The 22735-nt window shown below is 38.6% G+C and overlaps 1 protein-coding gene across 6 annotated transcripts in view; it reads right to left on the bottom strand.

Annotated features, from left to right (window-relative positions):
- The window catches only part of MGAT4A (alpha-1,3-mannosyl-glycoprotein 4-beta-N-acetylglucosaminyltransferase A), a 143083-nt gene that overhangs the window by 9626 nt on the left and 110722 nt on the right, over nucleotides 1-22735 (bottom strand). For all 6 annotated transcript variants that reach the window (XM_059406153.1, XM_059406151.1, XM_059406156.1 and 3 more), the window contains exons 7-12: nucleotides 21368-21481; nucleotides 19682-19757; nucleotides 10119-10233; nucleotides 8652-8782; nucleotides 5129-5236; nucleotides 4808-5001 (exon numbers count right to left, since the gene is read on the bottom strand). In XM_059406153.1, the coding sequence (XP_059262136.1) occupies nucleotides 4808-5001; nucleotides 5129-5236; nucleotides 8652-8782; nucleotides 10119-10233; nucleotides 19682-19757; nucleotides 21368-21481 (738 nt within the window). The remainder of the gene's footprint in view (nucleotides 1-4807; nucleotides 5002-5128; nucleotides 5237-8651; nucleotides 8783-10118; nucleotides 10234-19681; nucleotides 19758-21367; nucleotides 21482-22735) is intronic.

The raw sequence follows: 22735 nt of genomic DNA, 5'->3' as shown, positions 1-22735 counted from the left end.
TTTAACAGACTTTAAGAAAAAAAAAAAAAAGACAGATTTAAGCTGCGGTTCACACTGTTTTAAACATACGCTATGCTCGAGGAGTAACTGAAGCTGCAGCACCTACAGAACACTACTGTATCTTGTGCCCGAGAAAATTTTCACCAGGACGGCCATGAGCCATGGCAAGTTCAAAGACTAGCTTTATCCAATGCAAATAATTTCAATATTAGGAGCCTGAGAGTAAATTAACTAATTCCAAATATCTGAATAATTCCACTTATCACTATGAACAAACATCTGAATAGCAACTATGATCAATCTAAAATACGCCCGGGGTATGAGGATAATGTCCTCAGGTTCTGACACCCTGAAAACCAGTGTGTGTGTGTGTAAGTGTATATGGGGAAAGGAGGGAGGGCGGGCGGGTGTCAAACCCAGACAGGGCATGCAATGCCTATCTAAATCTAAACTGAAAACTTAAGTTTAGGGGCGCCTGGGTGGCTCAGTCTGTTATGCGGCTGCCTTCAGTTCAGGTCATGATCCCAGGGTCCTGAGATCGAGTCCCCACACCAGGCTCCTTGCTCAGTGGGGAGCCTGCTTCTCCCTCTCTCTCTGCCTGCCTCTCTGCCCACTTGTGCTTGCTTTCTCCCTCTCAAATAAATGAATACAATCTTAAAAAAAGAAAAAAAAAAGATAGAAAACAACTTTAACTAAGTTAAACAGTGAAAAGTTTAGATTTAGAAAGACCTAGATCCAAACCCTAAGTCTCTCATTTATTCTCTCATTTAGAGAATTCTCACATTTAGCAAGTTACATTAGCTTTCTGAGCCTGAGTTTCTTCTAAAAGTGCAGAGATTCTCACCTCGTGGGACTGTAGCAAGTTTATGAGTTTATGAAAACTGACAAAATACCCTGCCTATTCAAAGTACTCAGCAAGGAGCAGAGACAGGAGGCTAACGGTATACAGTATGGTATTGGTGGGCAGAAATCATTTGGGATGAAGACCGGATTTTCCAGTGTTACAGAGGGAAGGGCACCCTCAGCTCCCTCTAGGCTACGCCAAAGATTAATTCCAACATTTTCAGATGAGAGACACCTTTTTTTAAGACATCTTTGACTTGAAATGCTACCTGCTATAACTTATGGGCCACTCATGACCTCAGCTACAGACCAATACAAAACAGAGGAAGCCACTTTTTTTTTAAAGATTTTATTTATCCACTTGACAGACAGAGATCACAAGTAGGCAGAGAGGCAGGCAGAGAGAAGGGGAAGCAGGCTCCCTGCTGAGCAGAGAGCCTGATGTGGGGCTCAGATCCCAGGACTCTGGGATCATACCTGAGCTGAAGGCAGAGGCTCCAACCTGCTGAGCCACCCAGGCAGCCCAGGAAGCCACTTTTAAGAAAGGAATGATGGACAGAATTTGCCATTCAAACAGACTGATTCAGAGGTGTTTACTATGAGATTACAGCGGAAGAGTCAGTATGATCTACAAAGTTTAATATCAGAAGAAATAAATGATGGTATAGCCGACAGTGGGGAGAATGTGCAACTATTAAAATGTTTACAAGGGGCACCTGGGTGGCTCAGTGGGTTGGGCCCCTCCCTTCGGCTCGGGTCGTGGTCTTAAAGTCCTGGAATCAAGCCCCACATCAGGCTCTCTGCTCAGCGGGGAGCCTGCTTCCCCCTCTCTCTGCCTATTTGTAATCTCTCTCTATGTCAAATAAATAAATAAAAATATCTTTTAAAAAAGGTATTAAAAATGTTTATAAATCATTTATGACAAATTATGATGGAAAATATAAGACATAAAATTACATACAGACCATAATGGCTTTCAAGGTAGAAAGTGCCAATATGATCACAGTGGTATCTATGGGGTTGTGATTTTTTCCCTCATTTTTTTGTATTTTAAAACTTTTTTGTTAATCAAAACATACCACAATATGTAGTCAGAAAATATTTTCCCTACCACTTAATTTCTGTACTGATAAATACAACTTCTGCTTTACGCCCCCCCACAGCAAGTCCATTATTATGCAAGTCAAAAGTGATTCCTTTTCCCTATTCTAGGCAAGGTGGGGGGTCTCTCCATGAATTCTGAGAAAATTCAGATATACTCTGATTTTAAAAGAACTGTGTTTTATAGAAATGGGTCCTCAGGGGCACCTGGGTGGCTCAGTGGGTTAAGCCTCTGCCTTCGGTTCAGGTCATGATCCCAGGGTCCTGGGATCGAGCGCCACATCAGGCTCTCTGCTCTGCAGGGAGCCTGCTTCCTCCTCTCTCTCTCTGCCTGTCTCTCTGCCTACTTGTGATCTCTGTCAAATAAATAAATAAAATCTTTGAAAAAAAAAAAAAAAGAAATGGGTCCTCAGTGGGATCATATACTTTATAGAAGTTTATTGTAAATACATTTGTTAACAAATCTGATCTCCAAAACAGGAGTTCTTTAGCAGATTCTTTGCTGGCACAATTTTAACTTGTTAAAAATAAACCAACAGAAATGGTCTGAGACTATTTGATTTATGGAGGTGAAAAAATTGTTTCTAATTGTATGATAACTCTTTGTTTAGAAGTCTCTGAGTATAGCTGACCCGCAATGCTACATTAGCTTCAGGTGTACAACACAGTGATCTGCCATCTCTGTGTGAGTCTGAGCTCACCACAAGGGCGGCTGCCATCTGTCACCATACAGGGCTGCTACACTGTCACTCACTGTATTCCCTATGCTGTGCCTTTTATGCCAGCAATGTACTCATTCCATCTCTGGAAGCCTGTAGCTCCCTCTCCTCTTCACCATTTTGCCCAACCCCCCCAACTCCCCTCCCCTTCTGGCCAACAGTTTGTTTTCTGTATTCACAGGTCTGAGTCTGCTTTTTGTTTGCTTGTGGGTTGTTTTCTTTAAGATTCCTGAGTGGAATTATGTGGTATTTGTCTTTCTCAGGATGACTTACTTCATTTAGCTTAATACCCTCTAGGTCCATCCACATTGTCACAAAAGGCAAGATCTCATCCTTTGTGTGGCATATTCCCTCGTGGGTACATATACCACAATCTCCTTATCTTCCCTGTTTTTCTACTGATGACACTTGGGATGATTCCCTATCATGGCCACTGTTAATCATGCTGCAGTAAACATAGAGCTGCAAGAATCTTTTTGAAGTAGTGTTTTCCTTTCCTTTGGTAAGTACCCAGTAGTGGAATTACTGCATTATACTGTACTTCCATTTTTAATTTTTTAAGGAACCTTCATATTGTTTCCCATAGTGGTTGCACCAATTTACATTCCCACCAACAGTGCACAAGGGGCCCCCTTTCCCCATGCCCCTGCCAACACTTGTTCTTTCTTGTCATTCTGATTTTAGCCATTCTGACTGGTATAAGGTGACAGCTCATTGTTTTGACTTGCCTCTCCCTGACACCTAATGATGCTGAGCATCCTTTCATCCATCTGGTGGGCATCTATATGTCATCTCTGGAAAAATGTGTCTTCAGGTCCTCTGCTCCATTTTTTAATCAAATCATTTGCTTTTTTGGTATTGAGTTGGGTAAGTTCTTTACATATTTTGGATATTAACCCCATTTCAGATATTTATGATGACATCTTTTTTTTTCAATGTAGGCTCCACACCCAGCATAGACCCCAACACAGGGCCTGAACCCCTGACTCTAAGATCAAGACCTGAGCTGAGATCAGGAGTCAGAGGCTCAACCAACTGAGCTACCCAAATGCCCCTATGATGACTCTTAAGTGTGGTAAATACTACTTCAAAGTGCTGAATATCATACTATAAGTATAAAAATAAACATTAAATTTAACCTCAAAATATTATATATTCATAAATGTGAAATATTACTCCAAAGTATTTTTAGGTTTTTCCAGGGATAGTCCCATTGCCCAAAACATTTTTTTTTATTTTTAATTTTTAAAATAAACATATAATGTATTATTAGCCCCAGGGGTAGAGGTCTGTGAATCGCCAGATTACACACTCCACAGCACTCAACATATTGCCCAAAACATTTTTACACATTTAAATTCCTCTTTAGAATCAGTTTAGAGTAATAAAACAAAATCAATAACGTGATAACTATGCACTATTCTGAAAACCTTAAGTAGAATTAATCCAAATGAGTTTTTGTGGGTTCTAACAATGGGACACACCTCACACAAGAACACGTAACACAATGTGCCCCAGGCTACAGAATTATATTCCATTCAGGGATTACATTTAAGTGTACCACAGATGGTTTATAGTTTGGGGAATACACCCCAAACTGAAGAAAGGTTGGGGTAAATCATGACTGTTAAAAAACAGGCAGGAAAGAGTCCTAAATTCTGTTAAATGAACATAAATTCTGAAAAACACAAAAGGGTTATGAATTCTTCCACGGTGGTCTAAAAGCAAGCCAGCATGTGTAAAATCACTGACTAAGGATGGTCACAGTCTGTCAAAAGTATCATTTCAACCAATTTTCCAGGTAACTGACTAGCTCTCACTCAACCCTGAGGGATATTCTAGAATAAGGACATGAAAACTAATCTATATTTTGAGGAAGAATTCTGCCTGAAAGTACTAAAAAACTATACTAAACATTTGTTCAACGATACCAAGAATTTACCAAACATGCTAAGAGCTGATGTCCTACCTAAAAACAACACACCCATTTTTCTACTGAGTTGTAGGAAAGTATTTTACAATCTAACACTTGGGACCCACCGTCTCCTCACATCTGTTATACACATTTAAAAAAAAAAAATCGTAAATCACACTAAGAAAAGGTGTAAAATTTTAAGACCAAATAAATTTCAATAGTCACCAACCTTTCTACATTGACTGGCTTATCAAATTTGAACAAAATGTAGTCTCCGGCTACTGGGGTTATAGCCCAGAAGAAATCCTCCCCCATGTAAGTTTTCTCCAGTGTATGTCCTTGGTAGACCTTCAAAGAAGTAGATATCTCTGCAGGTGGGTTTACATGGATTTTAAGAATTAATGGTTTCATGTAATCTTTATCCTAAGAGGAGAAACACATATGCTGTTAAACATCATATAGCTTATTTATACTTAAGAAGAATAATCAGTGACTAAACACTAAATAACAAACTGTATGTGCATGAGGAAAATAAAATTACATCACCAACCGTGAGTTTCTGTATTTTTCCTGATAGAGAAGAATGCAGACCAACATGTTGGAAAAGCGAAGGTCTGAAGCGAATTCGTAGATTTGCTTTCTGTCTATCACAATGTTTCTAAATATTAAAAAAAAAAATCTCAGTGTCACATTACAAAATGAAATCTTGTCCTCATCAGAAAACCACAAGTCCTTTTATTTTCTTTTTCCTTTTTTTAGAGACAGAGTAGGGGTCAGGGAGGGGCAGAAGGAGAGGGAGAGAGAGAGTTGTAAGTAGGTTCCACATCCAGCACGGAGCCTGAGACGTGGGGCTCCATCTCATAACCCTGAGATCATGACCTGAGTTGAAACCAAGAGTTGGACACTCGACCAATTGGGCTACCCAGGTGCCCCTTTCAGAAGTCCTTTTCAAGAATATTGAAAAGAAAATCCAACTTATCTCATAATTCCAAATCACAATTCTTAAGGTCCTTTTTAACACATTGAGATTTGCTACTTACTAGATAAACAGATTTAATATGAAAAAAATTTAAAATAAGCACAGCTAAGAGAAGAGTTCAGGATTTAATTTCAACCATCTTCAGGATACATCAAAATGTCCATCTGACTTTTAAAATTAAAATGCACACAATATAACCTAGAGGTTTGGTTCAAATATACAGAATGTCTTTAATTGGATGATACAACGCAGGATTTGCAAATAATAAAAGGCATATTTTGTTGCATCAAAGTTATCTGAAAATCAAGGCAACAACCTGACCATAAGCATTCAGTTGGTCTTCTGCAGTATTTTATCTCCTATAGGGTTAGGTTCTAAAATGAGTCTGGGAGGTGAGAATCTCTGATAGTAGAAATTAAAACCATTTAAATCCTCTATAAATTTTAGCACACAGCCCTTTGGCCAGTTTGATCAATCTTTTCTGTCACTGCTCCTTAGGTATTTCAAGTTCCACAGTTCAACTCAGCACAGGTACGGGACAACTTGTTTTTTCATGTGAAGCGCCTCCAGGTCCAGACTTCAGATTACAACCTGTCCTCACGCTTGGTCTGGCTGTGGGAAACCCAGATTGCCAGCAGGGCGCCCCCTGTGGGTTAACTTGGTATTTGAAAACAGCCTCAGCTGTCCTGTCAGGCTTTTATCAACTCTTCTCACTTTCAGTGACTTTTACAAGTTCTGGACGAAGAATGTACTTTTATTTGTAAGACATTTCCACTTGGAAAGGCCTCCAATAGTTTCCTGGGTACTAAAATGCTTAATTTTTCTCAAGAGGTTTTACTTCATTACTGTTATTACTAACACTATAGGTAATAGAACATATTCTATTTACACAAAATTCAACTACTCAAATGGGAGGTGAGGGAAAGGAAGGCAGGAGGAGGAAAGGAGAAGAGCAAGGGGGAAGGAGTAAGGGGGGGAGAGAATGACCAGTGTCTGAGACTGAGCCCTCTCCACAGGCGATGGACTCACTGGTGCCTGAAGAGTCCAAGTGGGTGATAAACCTGTTGAATTTTCCAGCCCAGTGTCAAAGAGCTACTGTTCTGGAGGCTGCCAGCATGTGGAGACAGTTTCCCCAACTTCCTAGCAGAAGCAACTGAAGAATTACAGGCCACAGAAAAACATGGCCTAAGGAGCAGCGACAGAAGAGATTGATCAAACTGGCCAAAGGGCTGTGTGCTAAAATTTATGGAGGATTTCAATGGTTTTAATTTCTACTATCAGAGATTCTCACCTCCCAGACTCATTTAGGAGCTAACCCTATAGGAGATGAAATACTGCAGAAGACCAATTGAATACAAGTATACTGTAGGTGTGAAACGATCACCTGAATTTTCCTATGTCCTACGATAAAAATGCCTGTAAATCACAAAGAAAATACAGGTCAGGACTTACATCATAAAAGTTGTTCAAATCAATTTATATGTTCAATCATTGTTGAAAAGTAGCTACTTTGCTATTTGGTTCTGTTCCATGATTTGCTCTAAGAAAGTGGTTTAAGAACAAACAGACAAAAAAGAATGTAACAATAGCTTACAAACACCAGAAGGCAGTGTCGTAAAAACTAAGTGGCAGGTGGCATGATCAAACTGTTCTAGATAGTAAGGACATGAAGTCAAATTAATGTTTGTTAGAATGTTTTAGAATGAATATTAAGTCATCACTGTAAAGACACATTCCCATAATAAAGACTTCCTGTTACTACATGTCAAAAATCACTTATTTTGGGGGGCGCCGGGGTGGCTCAGTCGGTTAAGCGCCTGCCTTCGGCTTACGTCATGATCCCAGAGTCCCGAATCAGGTTCCCTGCTCCTCAGGAGCCTGCTTCTCCCTCTGCCTCTCTCTCTCTCTCTCTCATGAATAAGTAATTAAAAAAGAAAATGACTTATTTTTAAGAATGTGTATTCACATTTATGCTTACATCAAAAAAAAAAAAAAAAGATTTTTTTTCCAGAGGTACAATTCTAATTGGACAAGGAAAACATAGCTAATTACTTTTTACAACAAGATTTCTATGGAAATAACATGATAAGACAAAAATCATCATTGACTCATTTACCTGCTACCATCACCCCAAAGGTCAGCATATGAACACTGGTTTCTTGCAAGTAATATACTAAAAAGTGCTTTTTGACTTGCCACTGCTTTGGTATAAAATATCACTGCTATTTTATTTCTTATTTCCAGATATGCTAGGCCCGATATTGTCCCAAAGTATTTAAAAAAAGAAAAATGACAAAGTATGAAGAAAGCTGAAATAACCCCAACTCAGGACAGACAGGAGAACATCTATAGCCCACAGTAATACACAGAAATACCAGAGCCTAATGACACTGCTAACATTTATCAGCAAACTGAAGAAAGGTGGATTTCACTGATTTAAGGGATTTTCCACTGTTATCTGAAAGTCCCTCTAATTTAGGGATTTTCTGTCAACTCAAGAAGCAAGCAAGCACTTCAAATGTCATTGCTTTCATTCAACTATCTGGCTTCTTGAAAGTCACTTTCACAAGATAGAGAAAAGAAGCCTCTTCCCCTGGTAGAAGGTAGTATCCCTCAAACTGAGAAAGCACGGTTTTATTCAGGGTAACTGATGCTGTAGGGTGTGTTACGGGGAGGGGTGGAATTGGATGGGGTGAGGATCCAACTATGTAGTGATTCTCTACAAGATCTGGACCTTAGTACACAGGCTTTATAGAGCAAGAGGATACACTGTAGTGAGCAAGGACCCTGGAGTGATAAAGGGTTTGCAGGCACTTAACTGACAGCTAGCCCTTAATTAGATCTCGTAGTACCACCTGGGTGTCAGGAAGGGGAAAGACTCTTATCTCCAACAGATACAGGGGAGACCAGAACAAACCTCTCTCCAACCCAGCCTAAGGTGGCATTTCTAAACTATGTATATTAATCATCACGAGCCCGGAGCACGTGGCCCCAGGAGTTGGTCATGGAATGAACACGAACAAAATGATAGACCTAAGATGGAAGTCACAGTTGGCAGCACTCCTATATCCACCCTCATAAGAAATCAACTTACTGCGTCTTTTTCAGGGTTGCAGACTTTGACCCAGAGTATATGGTCCAAGAGCCAATCAATGGGTTTCTCCTTATAGAACATAAATATGAATTCCACAATCAGAGTGAGGTCTGGTGCTTGAAACATTTTACCTGGGGAAAAAAAAATTCTCAGTCAATAGCTGTTATGAAGAAACCAACCAACAAAATGGCTTAAATAAGTGAGATCTAACAACAAATATATAAAAGCTTGTGCTTTCAAACAGAAGTCATGGAGAGTAAATTCCCCATTTGTCTTGTCAAAAGCAAACAAACTTGCTTTAGCTAAACATTCTGAGTTGTCACCTGGGGATAAACAGATCTACTGAACTCCTGACTTTCTCCATTACAAAATCTATCATTCAGCTTCTGGCTCGAAGGATTCAAGAACCAAGTCAGAGACTTTTCCTTCATGTCTTATTAAAATTCTTCCCATTTAAAAAAAAAAAAAAAAAAAAAGGAAATTTAGGTTCTTTTAGGTTTAGGTTAAAAAAAAAAAAAATTTAACCAAATCAGTAACTGCAGAAAAACAAGGTTTCCTAATTCTTTACTTTCACAAGTAAAGATGTTTTTTGATTCTTAAGTTTTGAGATAAATGACCAACAAGTTCAAAGGCCCAGCCTCTAATACTTAAAGGTTTAAAGTGCTGCAAGAAGTGAAATGTTATTCTCTAGGTGTTTTTCTAAAACCTGTAAACTTCCTGAAATTCTTCAGCTTTCGATATCTTCTTTTTAATTACGGAATTTAGGGATTTTAGTGGAAAAAATATTTTATTTTATTTTTTTTTAAGATTTATTTATTTATTTATTTATTTGACAGATCACAAGTAGACAGAGAGGCAGGCAGAGAGAGAGAGAGAGAGAGAGAGAGAGAGAGAGAGAGAGAAGCAGGCTCTCTGCTGAGCAGAGAGCCCTATGCGGGACTCGATCCCAGGACCCTGAGATCATGACCTGAGCCAAAGGCAGCGGCTTAACCCACTGAGCCACCCAGGCACCCTGGAAAAAATATTTTAAATGAGCACCCTAATTAGTCTATGAAGGCAACAAATGAATACAAATTAATACCAGAACAAGAACTTCAAGGACTACATCAAATACCAGGAATTCATACTAGAAAACATAAGTGTGGCATTCTTTTTAAAAGAACCCCAATCCTACTAGAGCTCTGGGCACTAAAAGAGCGACTAGAGGGGTCAGAGAAGAAATCAGACATGCTCGGGACCATGGCTGGCCCTGTGTGTGTACTCCACAGTAAATACTGCAATCTCAGAAGTATCCAAATATTATTTTGGGTTGACTTTCATCATTTCATATGCAGAAGTTTACCTAAAATTCAATTTCTTCAAAAGCAATCCATTTCCAGGGGAAAAAAGACAATTTTAAGGTAAAAGAAATTAGTTTAAGAGTCACAGTTATTTCTGAAAAGTAGATAAATCTGACACTATTCTTACCAATGAAGCCCAGTTGGGAGAACTCGAGTATCATCCATTCTTCAGAAGAAAGTTGAAGTGCAAAATTTTTTATAGTGTTAAAGTAATTTTGTTTGACAATAATATCATCTTCAAGCTAAAAAAAGTTGAACAATCAGATTAATAAATTAGAGATGAAAAGATTCAGATAAAAGGACATTCTTATAAGAAAACTCAAGCATACTTCATAATGCAAATCAAAAAATGGTCAAAAATGATGAAAATATAAAAACAAAAAAAATTTTTTTAAGATTTTTATTTATTTATTTGAGAGAGAGAGACAGTGAGAGAGAACATGGGAGGCGAGAAGGTCAGAGGGAGAAGCAGACTCCCCATGGAGCTGGGAGCCCGATGCGGGACTTGATCCTGGGACTCCAGGACCGTGACCTGAGCTAAAGGCAGTTGCTCAACCAACTGAGCCACCCAGGTGCCCAAAACAAAATTTTTTTTAAAGAAAATGAGGAAAACAAAAGGAAGAGGCACACAGCAAGTCGCCTGAACCACTCCCTTATTGTGGGAAATCAGTCCACTCCATGAATACCCTTTTTTGGTCCTTCCATAGTGCCCAACAAGATTTCACACTACCCTTTTTACTTTTCAAAGGAAAAGAATTTTTATAAGGCTTTAAATTCTTAAAAAATTTTTACATAATACATGTGCTAAGTCAAAAAGCCAGTAGCTTTCCTTCTCTGCCCTCCAGCCTGCCAGCTGTGGTAACCAATGTTAACAGTTGGGTGGGTGGGCACCTGGGTGGCTCAGTTGGTTAAGCAACTGCCTTCAGCTCAGGTCATGATCCCAGAGTCCCAAGATCGAGTCCCTCATCGGGCTCCCAGCTCCACAGGGAGTCTGCTTCTCCCTCTGACGTCTCCCCTCTCATGTTCGCTTGCTCTCTCTCTCTCTCAAATGGATAAATAAAATCTTTAAAAAACTAAAAAAAAAAAATAATTTTTTTTTTTAAAAGTTGGGTGGGCATCCACTTGATGCCTTCTATAGGGTCACACAGCACAAAAAGACCCATCTGTACTCAGGTTCCCATTCCCATTTACATTTCTGTAAATAAAGGATCTTTATTTATCTTCTTTTCCTCTTACTATATCATGAATATCTTTCCAGGCTAATAAATATTTAGTAGATGCTTAATATTCCATGATATCAACTTTAAACAATTCAGTCAACTCCTCCCTCATTGTAAACATACATCCAGCTTGTTTCTCATTTCTTGTCAATGCAAACAATGATGCAATAAATCTGCTTATATTTACGTATTAGTGCTTTTCATTTCTGTAGGACAGATTCCAGAAAGTTCACTTTCGAAGTTTTTTTTTTTTTTTTAATTTATTTATTTGAGAGAGAGACAGTGAGAGAGAGCATGAGCGAGGAGAAGGTCAGAGAGTGAAGCAGACTCCCCATGGAGCTGGGAGCCTGATGTGGGACTCGATCTCGGGATTCCGGGATCATGACCTGAGCCGAAGGCAGTCGTCCAACCAACTGAGCCACCCAGGCGACCCAACTTTTGAAGTTTTAAAAGCTATTTTCAGGGGCCCCTGGGTGGATGAGCTGGTTAAGTGTCTGACTCTAATTTCAGCTCAGGTCACAGTCTCAGGATTATTAGATCGAACCCCGCTTCAGGCTGTGCTTACCGGTGGGGGGCGGGGGGTGGTATCTGTTTGAGAGTCTCCCTCCCTCTTCCTCTGCCCCTCTCCCTGCTCTCTCTCCCTCTCTCTAAAATAAATATCCTGTTAAGCAATATAAACAAATAAATGATATCTTCAAGATACTTAAGAAACTGTGGCAATTCAGAGTGCCAGTTAACCCCATATGTTCCACCGGCACCATGTGTTATTTATGCTTGGAGTTTTTACCAATTCAACTGGGAGCTGACAAAGATCAGGGACTAAGTACATGTATAAGACTTCCTCCCCGGGATCTCCTCTCATAAAAATTTCCAAGTCACAAGGTGATTTTAATACCCTAAAAAGTTTTTTCCTGTTCTTACTTACTTACTTACTTTTTTCCTGTTCTCACTTCTAGTTACTGGGCTAAGCAATTTTCACTTATCTTTATACGTAAGTTTTTTCATGTATTTAAATCCTACAAGCTTTCTTTGTCTTACCCTGTGAAGAAACAGTAGGAGTATTTGGAAAGACAGGACATGGACCCACCAAATATTTTACTAATATTTTACCAAATATTTTATTGAGCCTTCTAATGTGTACTAACCCTAGAGAATACATTGGCGAAAACATGTTCTATGCCTCCAGACATGTTCTATGCCTCCTTTAGGGAAGCTGGAGGGGAAACTAGACAAAGCACAGAACCACACTGACACCTTACTTTCCTCTGAAAGAAGAGGGGCCCACACTCAAACCTAAACACCGTCTTCGCCCAAAGCCAAGATGATCCCTAGTATCAGGCAGCTACAAACTTTTCTAATAGGTAACTTCAAAAACAAGATTGGGACTAATTACATGCACAGAGATGTAGATGAAATAGTCAAAGGCCTATTTAAAAGTTGGTACACTCATTTTGTTTGCCAACTCACATTTTACATTTAATTAGAAAAACTGCTTTGTTCCACTCTCAAGTCTCATCGAACAACTTCACTTTTACTTCTGGGCTCTCTGTTCTGTTCCATTGGTCCATGTATCTGTCTTTGAACTTGAACCATGTTTTCATTCCTACAGCTTTCCAGTCTTGGGTAGCTTGAAGTCTGGGATTGTGGTACCTCCAGCTTTGCTGTTCTTTCTCAAGGCTGCTTTGGCTACTCACGGTCTTTTGTGGGTCCATGCAAATTTTAGTATTATTTGTTTGAGTTCTGGGAAATGCTGGTGGTATTTGATAGGAATGGCACTGTAGGTTGCTTTGGGCTGACTGTTTTCTTTAATTCCTTCTCCTGCTCTTTGTTATTAGTGCCAACAGATTTCTGTATATAAGCAACTTCACTTTTTAAAAAACTTGGTAACTGTAGATTCCTATGTGGCTCTAAGACAAAATACAGAGATCCCGAATACCTTTCACCCAGTTTTCCCCAGTCTAACATCCTCTAGTGTAACTGCACTACACTTGACTGACCGTATAATTGACTGATCTTATTAAATTCCACCAGTCTTATAGCATTCAGGTGTGTTAGAGGTGTGTGTGTGTGAGTGTGTGCATGTGCGCGTGTGTATTTAGTTCCATGTAATTTCTGGAGACAGAACAACTCCATCGTGAGCATTCTTCTGCTACTGCTACTCCTTAGATCAACAGCCTCTTCCTCCCTTCCGCACTTTCAGCATCCAGTAACCAAGAACCTGTTCTCATTTCCACATCCTGTGATTTCAAAAATGCTATACAATAGAATCGTACAGTACATAAGCTTTCAAGATTGGATTTTAAAGTCCCACCAGTTCCCTCACACAAACTGTTGTGTGTATCAACAGTTTGTTTCTTTTCATTATTCCATGTCTGTGGTAGAGATGTGTCACCTGAAGAACATCGGGCTTATTTCCAGATTTTCGTTAGCACAAACAAAGCTGCTATGAACCCTTAGGTACAGGATTTTTAGGAACATATGTGCTTCTATGACATAGGTGTTTTGGCATGGCAAGAGCCGGTCTTGAACTAAAATCTTACAACTCACTAGTGATCACTAGTTCACAGAGGGAAGCTAAAAAACAAGATGTAAAATACTGTTTTATAATATGCAAATGTGCTATCAGAAACCAAGCATTATATATTAGAATATTATATATGGAAGACTTTATATATTACATTTTGGCTTAATTTTAAGTAAAAAAGAAATTAAAAAAAAAATACTGGGGGTGCCTGGGTGGCTCAGTCTGTTAAGGGTCTGCCTTCTGCTCAGGCATGATCTCAGGTCCTAGGATGGAGCCCTGCACTGGGCTCCCTGCTCAGAGGGCAGTCCACTTCTCCTTCTCCTGCCACATACCCTGCCCCACCCCATGCTCTCTCTCTCAAATAAATAAAATCTTAAAAAGACAGAGAGAGAGAGAGAGAGAGAGAGAGAAAGAAAGAAAACTAATGGTGGTTATCCATAAGGAAGGGAGAAAACAGAGTGATGGGAGTGAAAGTGAGACTTCTGTATATCTTAGTTTATGCAATTCTGACTTTGGAGTTTTTTTTTAATTACTAAAAAGGATAAAAATTCCTAAAAACTGAATATGAAATGAAACAATTAAACCAAGTTTCATATCAATTTGGCAGCATCGTCAAAGAGTATAAAGAATTTCTTCCAGTGGCTTTCAAACACAGAATTTTTACTAGATATCCATATTAGGATATAGGAGGGAAAAAAGGACAAAGAAAATTTAAATAGCATTCAGCAGTCTAAGAGTTAGTAGTGATGCTGGTATGACTATTTTGAAACTATTTCAGACATACTGTAGAATAAAAGAATTGTGTTAATAGGATAATGTTATTAAAAACCAAGACTTTTAATGTTATTAAAAACAAAGCCCTAAAATCTTCATTAGACTTGGGACTATCAATATGAGCTTGTAGTTTTCCCCGTAAGAAATACAATACTCTTCTCTTTGCTAAAAGGCCTAGAAGCAAAGACATCTTAAGAGCAATGAGCATCTCATGCACCCAGATTGTGGTCCTAAATACTATTTGCTTCTACAAAGAAAAAGACTCCTTAAGAGAAACGACTGATTCTAGGAAATGTGCAAATCTTGTGCCAGTCAGCAAAGAAGTGATCAAAGATTGCTGGACTTACATGGAAGGAATATAAGAACCAATTTTTTTTTTTTAAGATGTTATTTATTTGACAGAGAGATACTGCGAGAGAGACAAAGCACAAAGAAGAGGGGTGGCAGGCAGAAGGAGAAACAGGACCCCTGCTGAGCAGGGAGCCCGATATGGGGCTCGATCCCAGTACTCTGGGATCATGACCTGAGCTGAAGGCAGACACCTAACCAACTGAGCCACCCAGGCGTCCCATGAGCCAACGTGAAAAGATTCCCACTGATTTTTTAAAAAATTTTTAATTTTTTATTTATTTTCAGCATAACAGGATTCATTATTTTTGCACCACACCCAGTGCTCCATGCAATCCGTGCCCTCTCTAATACCCACCACCTGGTTCCCCCAACCTCCCACCCCCTCGCCACTTCAAACCCCTCAGATTGTTTTTCAGAGGCTCTCATGGTTCACCTACCCTTCCAATTTCCCCCAACTCCCTTCTCCTCTCTAACTCCCCATGTCCTCCAAGCTATTTGTTATGCTCCACAAATAAGTGAAACCATATGATAACTGACTCTCTCTGCTTGACTGATTTCACTCAGCATAATCTCTTCCAGTCCCGTCCATGTTGATACAGAAGTTGGGTATTCATCCTTTCTGATGGAGGCATAATACTCCATAGTGTATATGAACCACATCTTCCTTATCCATTCATCCATTGAAGGGCATCTTGGTTCTTTCCACAGTTTGGCGACCATGGCCATTGCTGCTATAAACATTGGGGTACAGATGGCCCTTCTTTTCACTACATCTGTATCTTTGGGGTAAATACCCAGTAGTGCAATGGCAGGATCATAAAGAAACTCTATTTTTAATTTCTTGAGGAATCTCCACACTGTTCTCCAAAGAGGCTATACCAATTTGCATTTCCACCAATAGTGGAAGAGGGTTCCCCTTTCTCCACATCCCCTCCAATACATGTTGTTTCCTGTCTTGCTAATTTTGGCCATTCTAATTGGTGTAAGGTGATATCTCAATGTGGTTTTAATTTGAATCTCCCTGATGGCTAGTGATGATGAACATTGTTTCATGTGTCTGACAGCCATTTGTATGTCTTCATTGGAGAGGTGTCTGTTCATATCTTCTGCCCATTTTTTGATATGATTATCTGTTTTGTGTGTGTTGAGTTTTAGGAGTTCTTTATAGATCCTAGATATCAACCTTTTGTCTGTACTGTCATTTGCAAATATCCCACTCGTTTCTGATGTACCAATTGTAAATAGCGATTGCAAGGACTGAGGCAAATCAAATCTATTTTAAAAATCCGTAAGTTCACAATAATGTTTTTTAAATGACCACCACTGGAGATTTCTCAGATACCAACTTCAGAAAAATTAATGAAGAGAAAGAATAGTCATTTATTCTGCCTTTCCTTAGTGAACTGTTTTTTAAGGTAACCAAACAGACAAGGAGGGAAAGTTCTTTACACGAAAACTCAGCTTCTAAGAACATTGCAAGTTACAGAATTAGAAAATTATCACTTGGCCTCCTCTAAGGAAATGACTTATCTGGGGAAAAATAATGATTTCAGAAATCATAGGGGGAGTGGCTGCTGGGGAGCTTTACATGGAGGAGAGATGAGGCTGGCCACCAAGCCCGTTGATTAATGTCAGCATCACTACAGCTGGGACAAACGCACGAAATGGGCATTGTACATGATTCGGCAGGAAACACCCAACAGCATTCTAGAAGACACTCTTGAATTCCAAGTCAGCTATGATACAGCACTTTACCAAAGTGTGAGATTCTGTGACAGGAAACTTCATTCCAAGCCATAAACATAACACCAGAACTGGTGGCCTTTTTTTTTTCTCCTTTAGGAATATGCCTGCGCTGACCATAGAGTTGGCTGCCTTATTAAAAGCACTCTCTCAAAGTCCTGGGTAGGCTACACCTCAGCAGACACAACATGAAGACACACACCTAGCATAATTATCAAGTCTGTACTAAATCCCTTTGCTTCCTCACACTAATTCTCCCCCATTTTGCTGGGTGAACTCTATCCTTCACAAATAGTTAAAACCAATATTAAACTGAGGACTTTTCAGGCTAATCTGTTTTTCCCACTTTGTAGCTCATAATGAACTAGAGAGAATTCTATATAATATGAAATCATGTGAATACTTCAATACGAAGCAACTCCTTTTTGGAGGCATAATTTTTGAGAAAATGGGCAATTACAGGGATGTTCACTGGATTCATCTGTGACACAACTAAAGAGTTGGGAACAATCTCAATGACCAAGAATAAGGTCATTATGATATCTGAATAATGATACTTCAATAAGTGATTAAAAAGTATTCCTACCTGTAATCACTGGCTTGTTAAGGTGTCTACCATAAGTGAAACAACAGTACAACAGGCTATGAGACAGCAGGTACAGTATGATCTTGTTCTTGCAAAAAAGAGTTGTATTAAATGAGTAAGTATGTGTAAAGCCTAAGTTGGAAAGAAAAATGTACGACGTGTGAAGTGTGTCTTAAGTGTCAGTTCATAGCTACTGTGCTTCTAACACCACATATACACACCCTGCTTAACCAAAGTTTTCTTTATCTTTTTTTTTTTAAGATTTTAAGAGAGAATGGGAGAGGAAGCACAAGCAGGGGAAGCAGCAGGCAGGGGAGAATCAGACTCCCCACTGAGCAAGGAGCCCGACATGGGACTCTATCCCAGGACTCTGGGATCATGACCTGAGTCGAAGGCAGATGCTTAATGGACTGAGCCACCCAGCACCCCTGTTATCCTCTTTCTTCACCTTATTCTTTTGTTAATTTCCTAAATGCTTACTTCTTCTATACTCCACATACACACACACAAAAAAAAGCTTTAAGAGTCTATGAATTCTATGGTTAGAGATAAATTTAAAACCCATTTTTTATTTTAAAGATTTTATTTATTTATTTTACAGAGAGAGATCACAAGTAGGCAGAGAGGCAGGCAGAAAGAGAGAGGAGGAAGCAGGCTCCTGCTGAGCAGAGAGCCCGATGCGGGACTCGATCCCAGGACCCTGAGATCATGACCTGAGCAGAAGGCAGTGGCTTAACCCACTGAGCCACCCAGGCGCCCCAAAACCCATTTTAAAAGCAATGTAACTACACTTTTAAATGCTCTCTATAAAGTTCTTGACCATCGTGTAAATATACAGAGGCCCTAGAACAAACAGCAAGATTCAACTACAATAATATGGGGCACATGAAATAAAATGTTTTGAAGCTATTATCTTAAGATTAAAGTAAGACTTCTCTAAGACATTTAAAGGATACCATGTTTTTATCCTCCCAACTCTTGTATATACAATGTTATATTCTGACCCTATCATCATCAATATTTCCCAACCTGAGAGCCAAGAAAGGGTGCCTGCTCATTTGAATGCACGTGGCCCAAGATAAAATGTCCAAGGAGACAAAGTCTGTGCTCCGTAAGACTGCCCTACAATGGAAAAGCAGGCTTCTCTTTCTTTCCTTCCCTCTCAAACCCCTGCCAGCAGCTGCAAAACCATTTACTTCCTTTCTGGTTCAGGGACCCAGAGCCTCTTCTTGCAACTCTCATCAAAACCTCCTTTTTGAAGAATAAATGAAACAAGATGAGATTAGGAGGGAGACAAACCATAAGTGACTCTTAATCTCACAAAACAAACTGAGGGTTGCTGGGGGGAGGGGGGTTGGGGGGGTAGGGTTATGGACATCGGGGAGGGTATGTGCTATGGTGAGTGCTGTGAAGTGTGTAAACCTGGCGATTCACAGACCTGTACCCCTGGGGATAAAAATATATTGTATGTTTATAAAAAATAAAAAAAAATTTTTAAAAACCTCCTTTTAGGGAAAGATCTAATAAACTTTTTATACTAAAAAACAAACAACAACAAAAAGTAACTGACAGGCTTAGTGTGCTTCGCCACTGAGGGGTATCTGCATTTTGAACAAGGAATAAAGATGAAATAAAGATTCAATTCCAACTGTAAAATTTAAGCTTAAGTCACTAAGGAGAATGAACTTTGGAAGAGATAAGAACCTCCTACAAATATTTAAGTTGTTGCCTACCTGGCTAACTTAAAAGCTGTATCATTACAGACTTATTCTCTGAGTCACACTGCTAAAAGCTAGACCATTATAGCTAAACGTCAGTTATACTATCTTCAATATAAATGTTCATGTATTGTACCACTAAAAAAAAAAAAAGAAGAAGAAGAAGAAAGAAAACTGTATTACTGTAAGACCAACAAAAAAACTATCAGAAAATCCAGGTTCCTGGGTGGCTCAGTTGTTAAGTGTCTGCCTTCGGCTCAGATCATGATCCCAGGGTCCTGGGAACAAGCCCCACTCTGGGCTCCCTGCTCAGTGCTCCCACTCTCCCTGCTTGTGTTCCCTCTCGCACTCTGTCAACTAAATAAATAAATAAATCTTTAAAAAAAAAAAAAAAACACCTATCAAAAAATCCTTCTTTAAAGTTTGCCAAGTAATTAAACCTTAGCTCTTTTTAACAGGGGAGAGAGGGAGAATGAGAGCAAAGATGGAGGGATAGGAGAAGAGGAAAGAGATAAAGAGATGAGTGACCTGCCCACCATCATACCATTAAGTAGAAAACTAGTGTTTGTGCTAAACCAGAGAATGGAACAGCAGAACCCACATTATCAGTGACTGTGATGTGACAGACCTTTCTGCTCTCTGATATACTTTTATAATCTGATACATCTTAAAAGGCTTACACTTTCAAAACTTTCTGTTTCAATGAACATATACTCTGGATATTACTTTTTCCTTAAAAGTGTGAAAAAACATTACAGGACAAACCATACTTACCTGAATGTAATATATTCCCTTTTCCTGAGCATACATCATTAGAAAACAATAATCTAGGTTTTGCTTTGTTCTCCATCTAAAATAAAAATTTTCAGAAATGAGTTAAGAATCAGACTCAAATTTAGCAAAATAAGATTCAATGTAAATATTTTATAATGCATACTACATGTTATATTTTATAATATATATACATACATTCCATACACACAGTAGACAATATATACAAAATATCTGTCGACCCACAGATACCTATATATCTATATATGTACACATAGGTTACACCCACGTAGGAGAGCATGAAAGAGAATTTACTTTTCTCTAACGAAGCCTTTATCAAAACACTAATCGTCAAGATGTCCTGAGGAAAAAAGGAGTCTAATATCAAGTAAATTTGTAAATCATATCTATCCCCCTTCTGGAGACATATTCATATATCACAGGCACTGAAACTTCCAAAAGTAAATAGATTTGTTGAATAAAAACTTTTCTATTATTTTCCAAACTCCTTCGACTGAAGGCCCTTTTTGCAAATGTAATATCTTAGTGTTTCTGGGAAATGGTGCTTCAAGAACTATACTTTGAGGATCACTGCTTTGCATGAAGGCAGAAATTAATAAAATATTATACTGAATGCTTAAAAAACCCAAAACACATTAAAGTTTACATTATTAAGTCCTTTCAGGGAATTCCTAGTAACCTACAGAAACAGACTAATGCTGAATAAGAGAAGTAGTTGTACAAACAAGTTAAAAAAAACAAAAACAAACAAACAAAAAAAGGGTTTGAATCATACAAAGTAAACTTCTCCAGAATATACCTTGGAAGTTGTTCTGAATTTAATGAGACCACCTAGAATTTACCGAAACCATTCCCAAATTTTTTAGAACTAAAATATTTCTTGAGAGACAACTCATTAGATGGTTATATCCGTCTTTCAGACAAATTAACAACTCAAAAAATATAATCTCTTCCCAAAACGTGATGTTTTCCTTCTTTCTGGTGACATAAAATTCAAAACTAATGTTAGTATCTCTTAGATTACATTGTTTTTAATAACAATACAATAAAAGTTTTCAGTCCTCCAATTTTAGAGATTTAGAGACAAATCCGGTTGACTGGATTTTTATATTATTACAATATAATTCTGCAAAACAGTAATATTGTTTTTATCACTTCCACTGAATCAGTACTCATTTACTTTGCATACAGATGTTAGGTTTCTATCTGCACTAGCTTTTGCATTATTCTGAATATATCTTAAGTCATAACCCACAGAAGAGCAGTTATAAAAGTTATAGAATGCAGTGGCTGCTTGGTTCCATGATTAAGTGCCCCCAGACCAGGTCATCATCCTGGGGTCCTGGTATTGAGTCCCGGCATCAGGCTCCCTGCTCAGTGGGGAGCCTGCTTCTCCCTCTCCCTCTGCCACTCCCCACAGCTTGTGTGTGCGCACGCTCTCTCTCTCTCAAATAAATAAAATCTTAAAAAAAAAGTTATTGCACAGAGCAAATCCAACCTCTCATTATAAACTGCATATTTTCCAATTAATAACCAAAAATGCATTAGCTCTCACAAATTAGCTGAGTCGTAAAATGTGTTACATTCCAGTAAATACTTATTACATGGTAAACATTTATTCCATATCATACTCACAAGAGTGAGGGATCTTAAACAACACAGGCTCACCTTACTCTTTCTTTGGAGTCTCCAAATGTCTCCTTTAAGTTTGTCAGGTCAGGATAATAGCTTTCAGGAGGGGATATTATTTCCACCAAGCCAGAACTGATTTCTTTAGAAAATCTGTCATAAGAAAGATTAGCTGAGTTATTTAAGCTTTGTGGGATTTTATCTATCTTAATGCTCAACTTAGTGTGCTTAACATAAAATATATCAGTGAGGTATACTGTTAGGGTCACTCACGGAAGCAGCTCATCATTGATTTTACTTGCCAGAAAATAAGAATTTTTTGAATAACACAAAGGGTTTTTTTTTTAAATAATGCTTTAAAAACAGTGCAAAAAATGCTACTATCCCTAGAGAAGCATAGAAATCCTAAGCCAACTGCATGTATTATATTCCTAAAAAGTATCAGAATTTTAAAAAATCAAAATGAAGGTATCACAGACAATAGAGAATTGAAGAAAAACAAACTAACAAATGTGTGTGTGTGTCTGTGTCATACATGGAGCAACGTCTGAAGGAATCCAGTTGTCCTAACTGTGGGATGTACTACTGACTTTAGTGGCAGACATCAAGGAGGGTGCTCAGTACCCTGGACACATACGAGGGTCCTCACGACAAAGAATTATCTCGCCTCCCATGTCAATAATGCCAAGGTTGAGAAAACCCGTTATAAAGCTTTTGTGATCAGCTTGACTAACTCAAGTGTATTCCTTCCACGTTTGCATTCCCCTCATTTAGTTTTTGCAAATCTCCACAAAATCCTTGTGCAACTACCCGCATTTACACAAATGTGGTTCATGCTTAGTCATACTTTTTTCCGGGCTTGGTGTTCCTACATACTGAGGAAGAAGAGAAATGACAAAAATCACAGCATAAACCCCAAAGACCTGACCATGTGGCCAAGGGGTGGAGGGGCTATAATTAGTGCCCTGCTCCTGTATTTGAGGAATCTATACTAAATTCTGTTTATATAAAGGGTAGCCAAGAAATTGAGCACTTGAAGGAAAAACAACAACAACAAATGCACAATTTACTTCTGCACTCTTCATAGGTTTTTAAAAAGTTTCTGGTTTCAGCATTTTAGACAAAGTAAGAACCACATTATTTTAAATCTAGGGTTGACAAATAATTGTTGCTTCCTTTTGGCTTTTTAAGTAAAAGATACATCTTTAGGGCAAAAATAGGTAAAAGTCAATGAAGAAACCCATATCATGACGAGTTTTTATGGTATCACTATTAAAGCTATGAAGGCAGTATTATGAAAACTAATATCAGAAAATTACTAAGCTTTCCCCCTATTAGCTGGTAAGTGCTTGCTCACAGTAAACTATTAATCAGTCTTTGCAGAATAGAACAGATTTAGCCATAGTT

This window comes from Mustela nigripes, chromosome 7 (genome assembly GCF_022355385.1).
Source record: "Mustela nigripes isolate SB6536 chromosome 7, MUSNIG.SB6536, whole genome shotgun sequence".
Classification (NCBI taxonomy): Eukaryota; Metazoa; Chordata; class Mammalia; order Carnivora; family Mustelidae; genus Mustela; species Mustela nigripes.
This window is presented reverse-complemented; position numbering and strand designations above follow the sequence as displayed.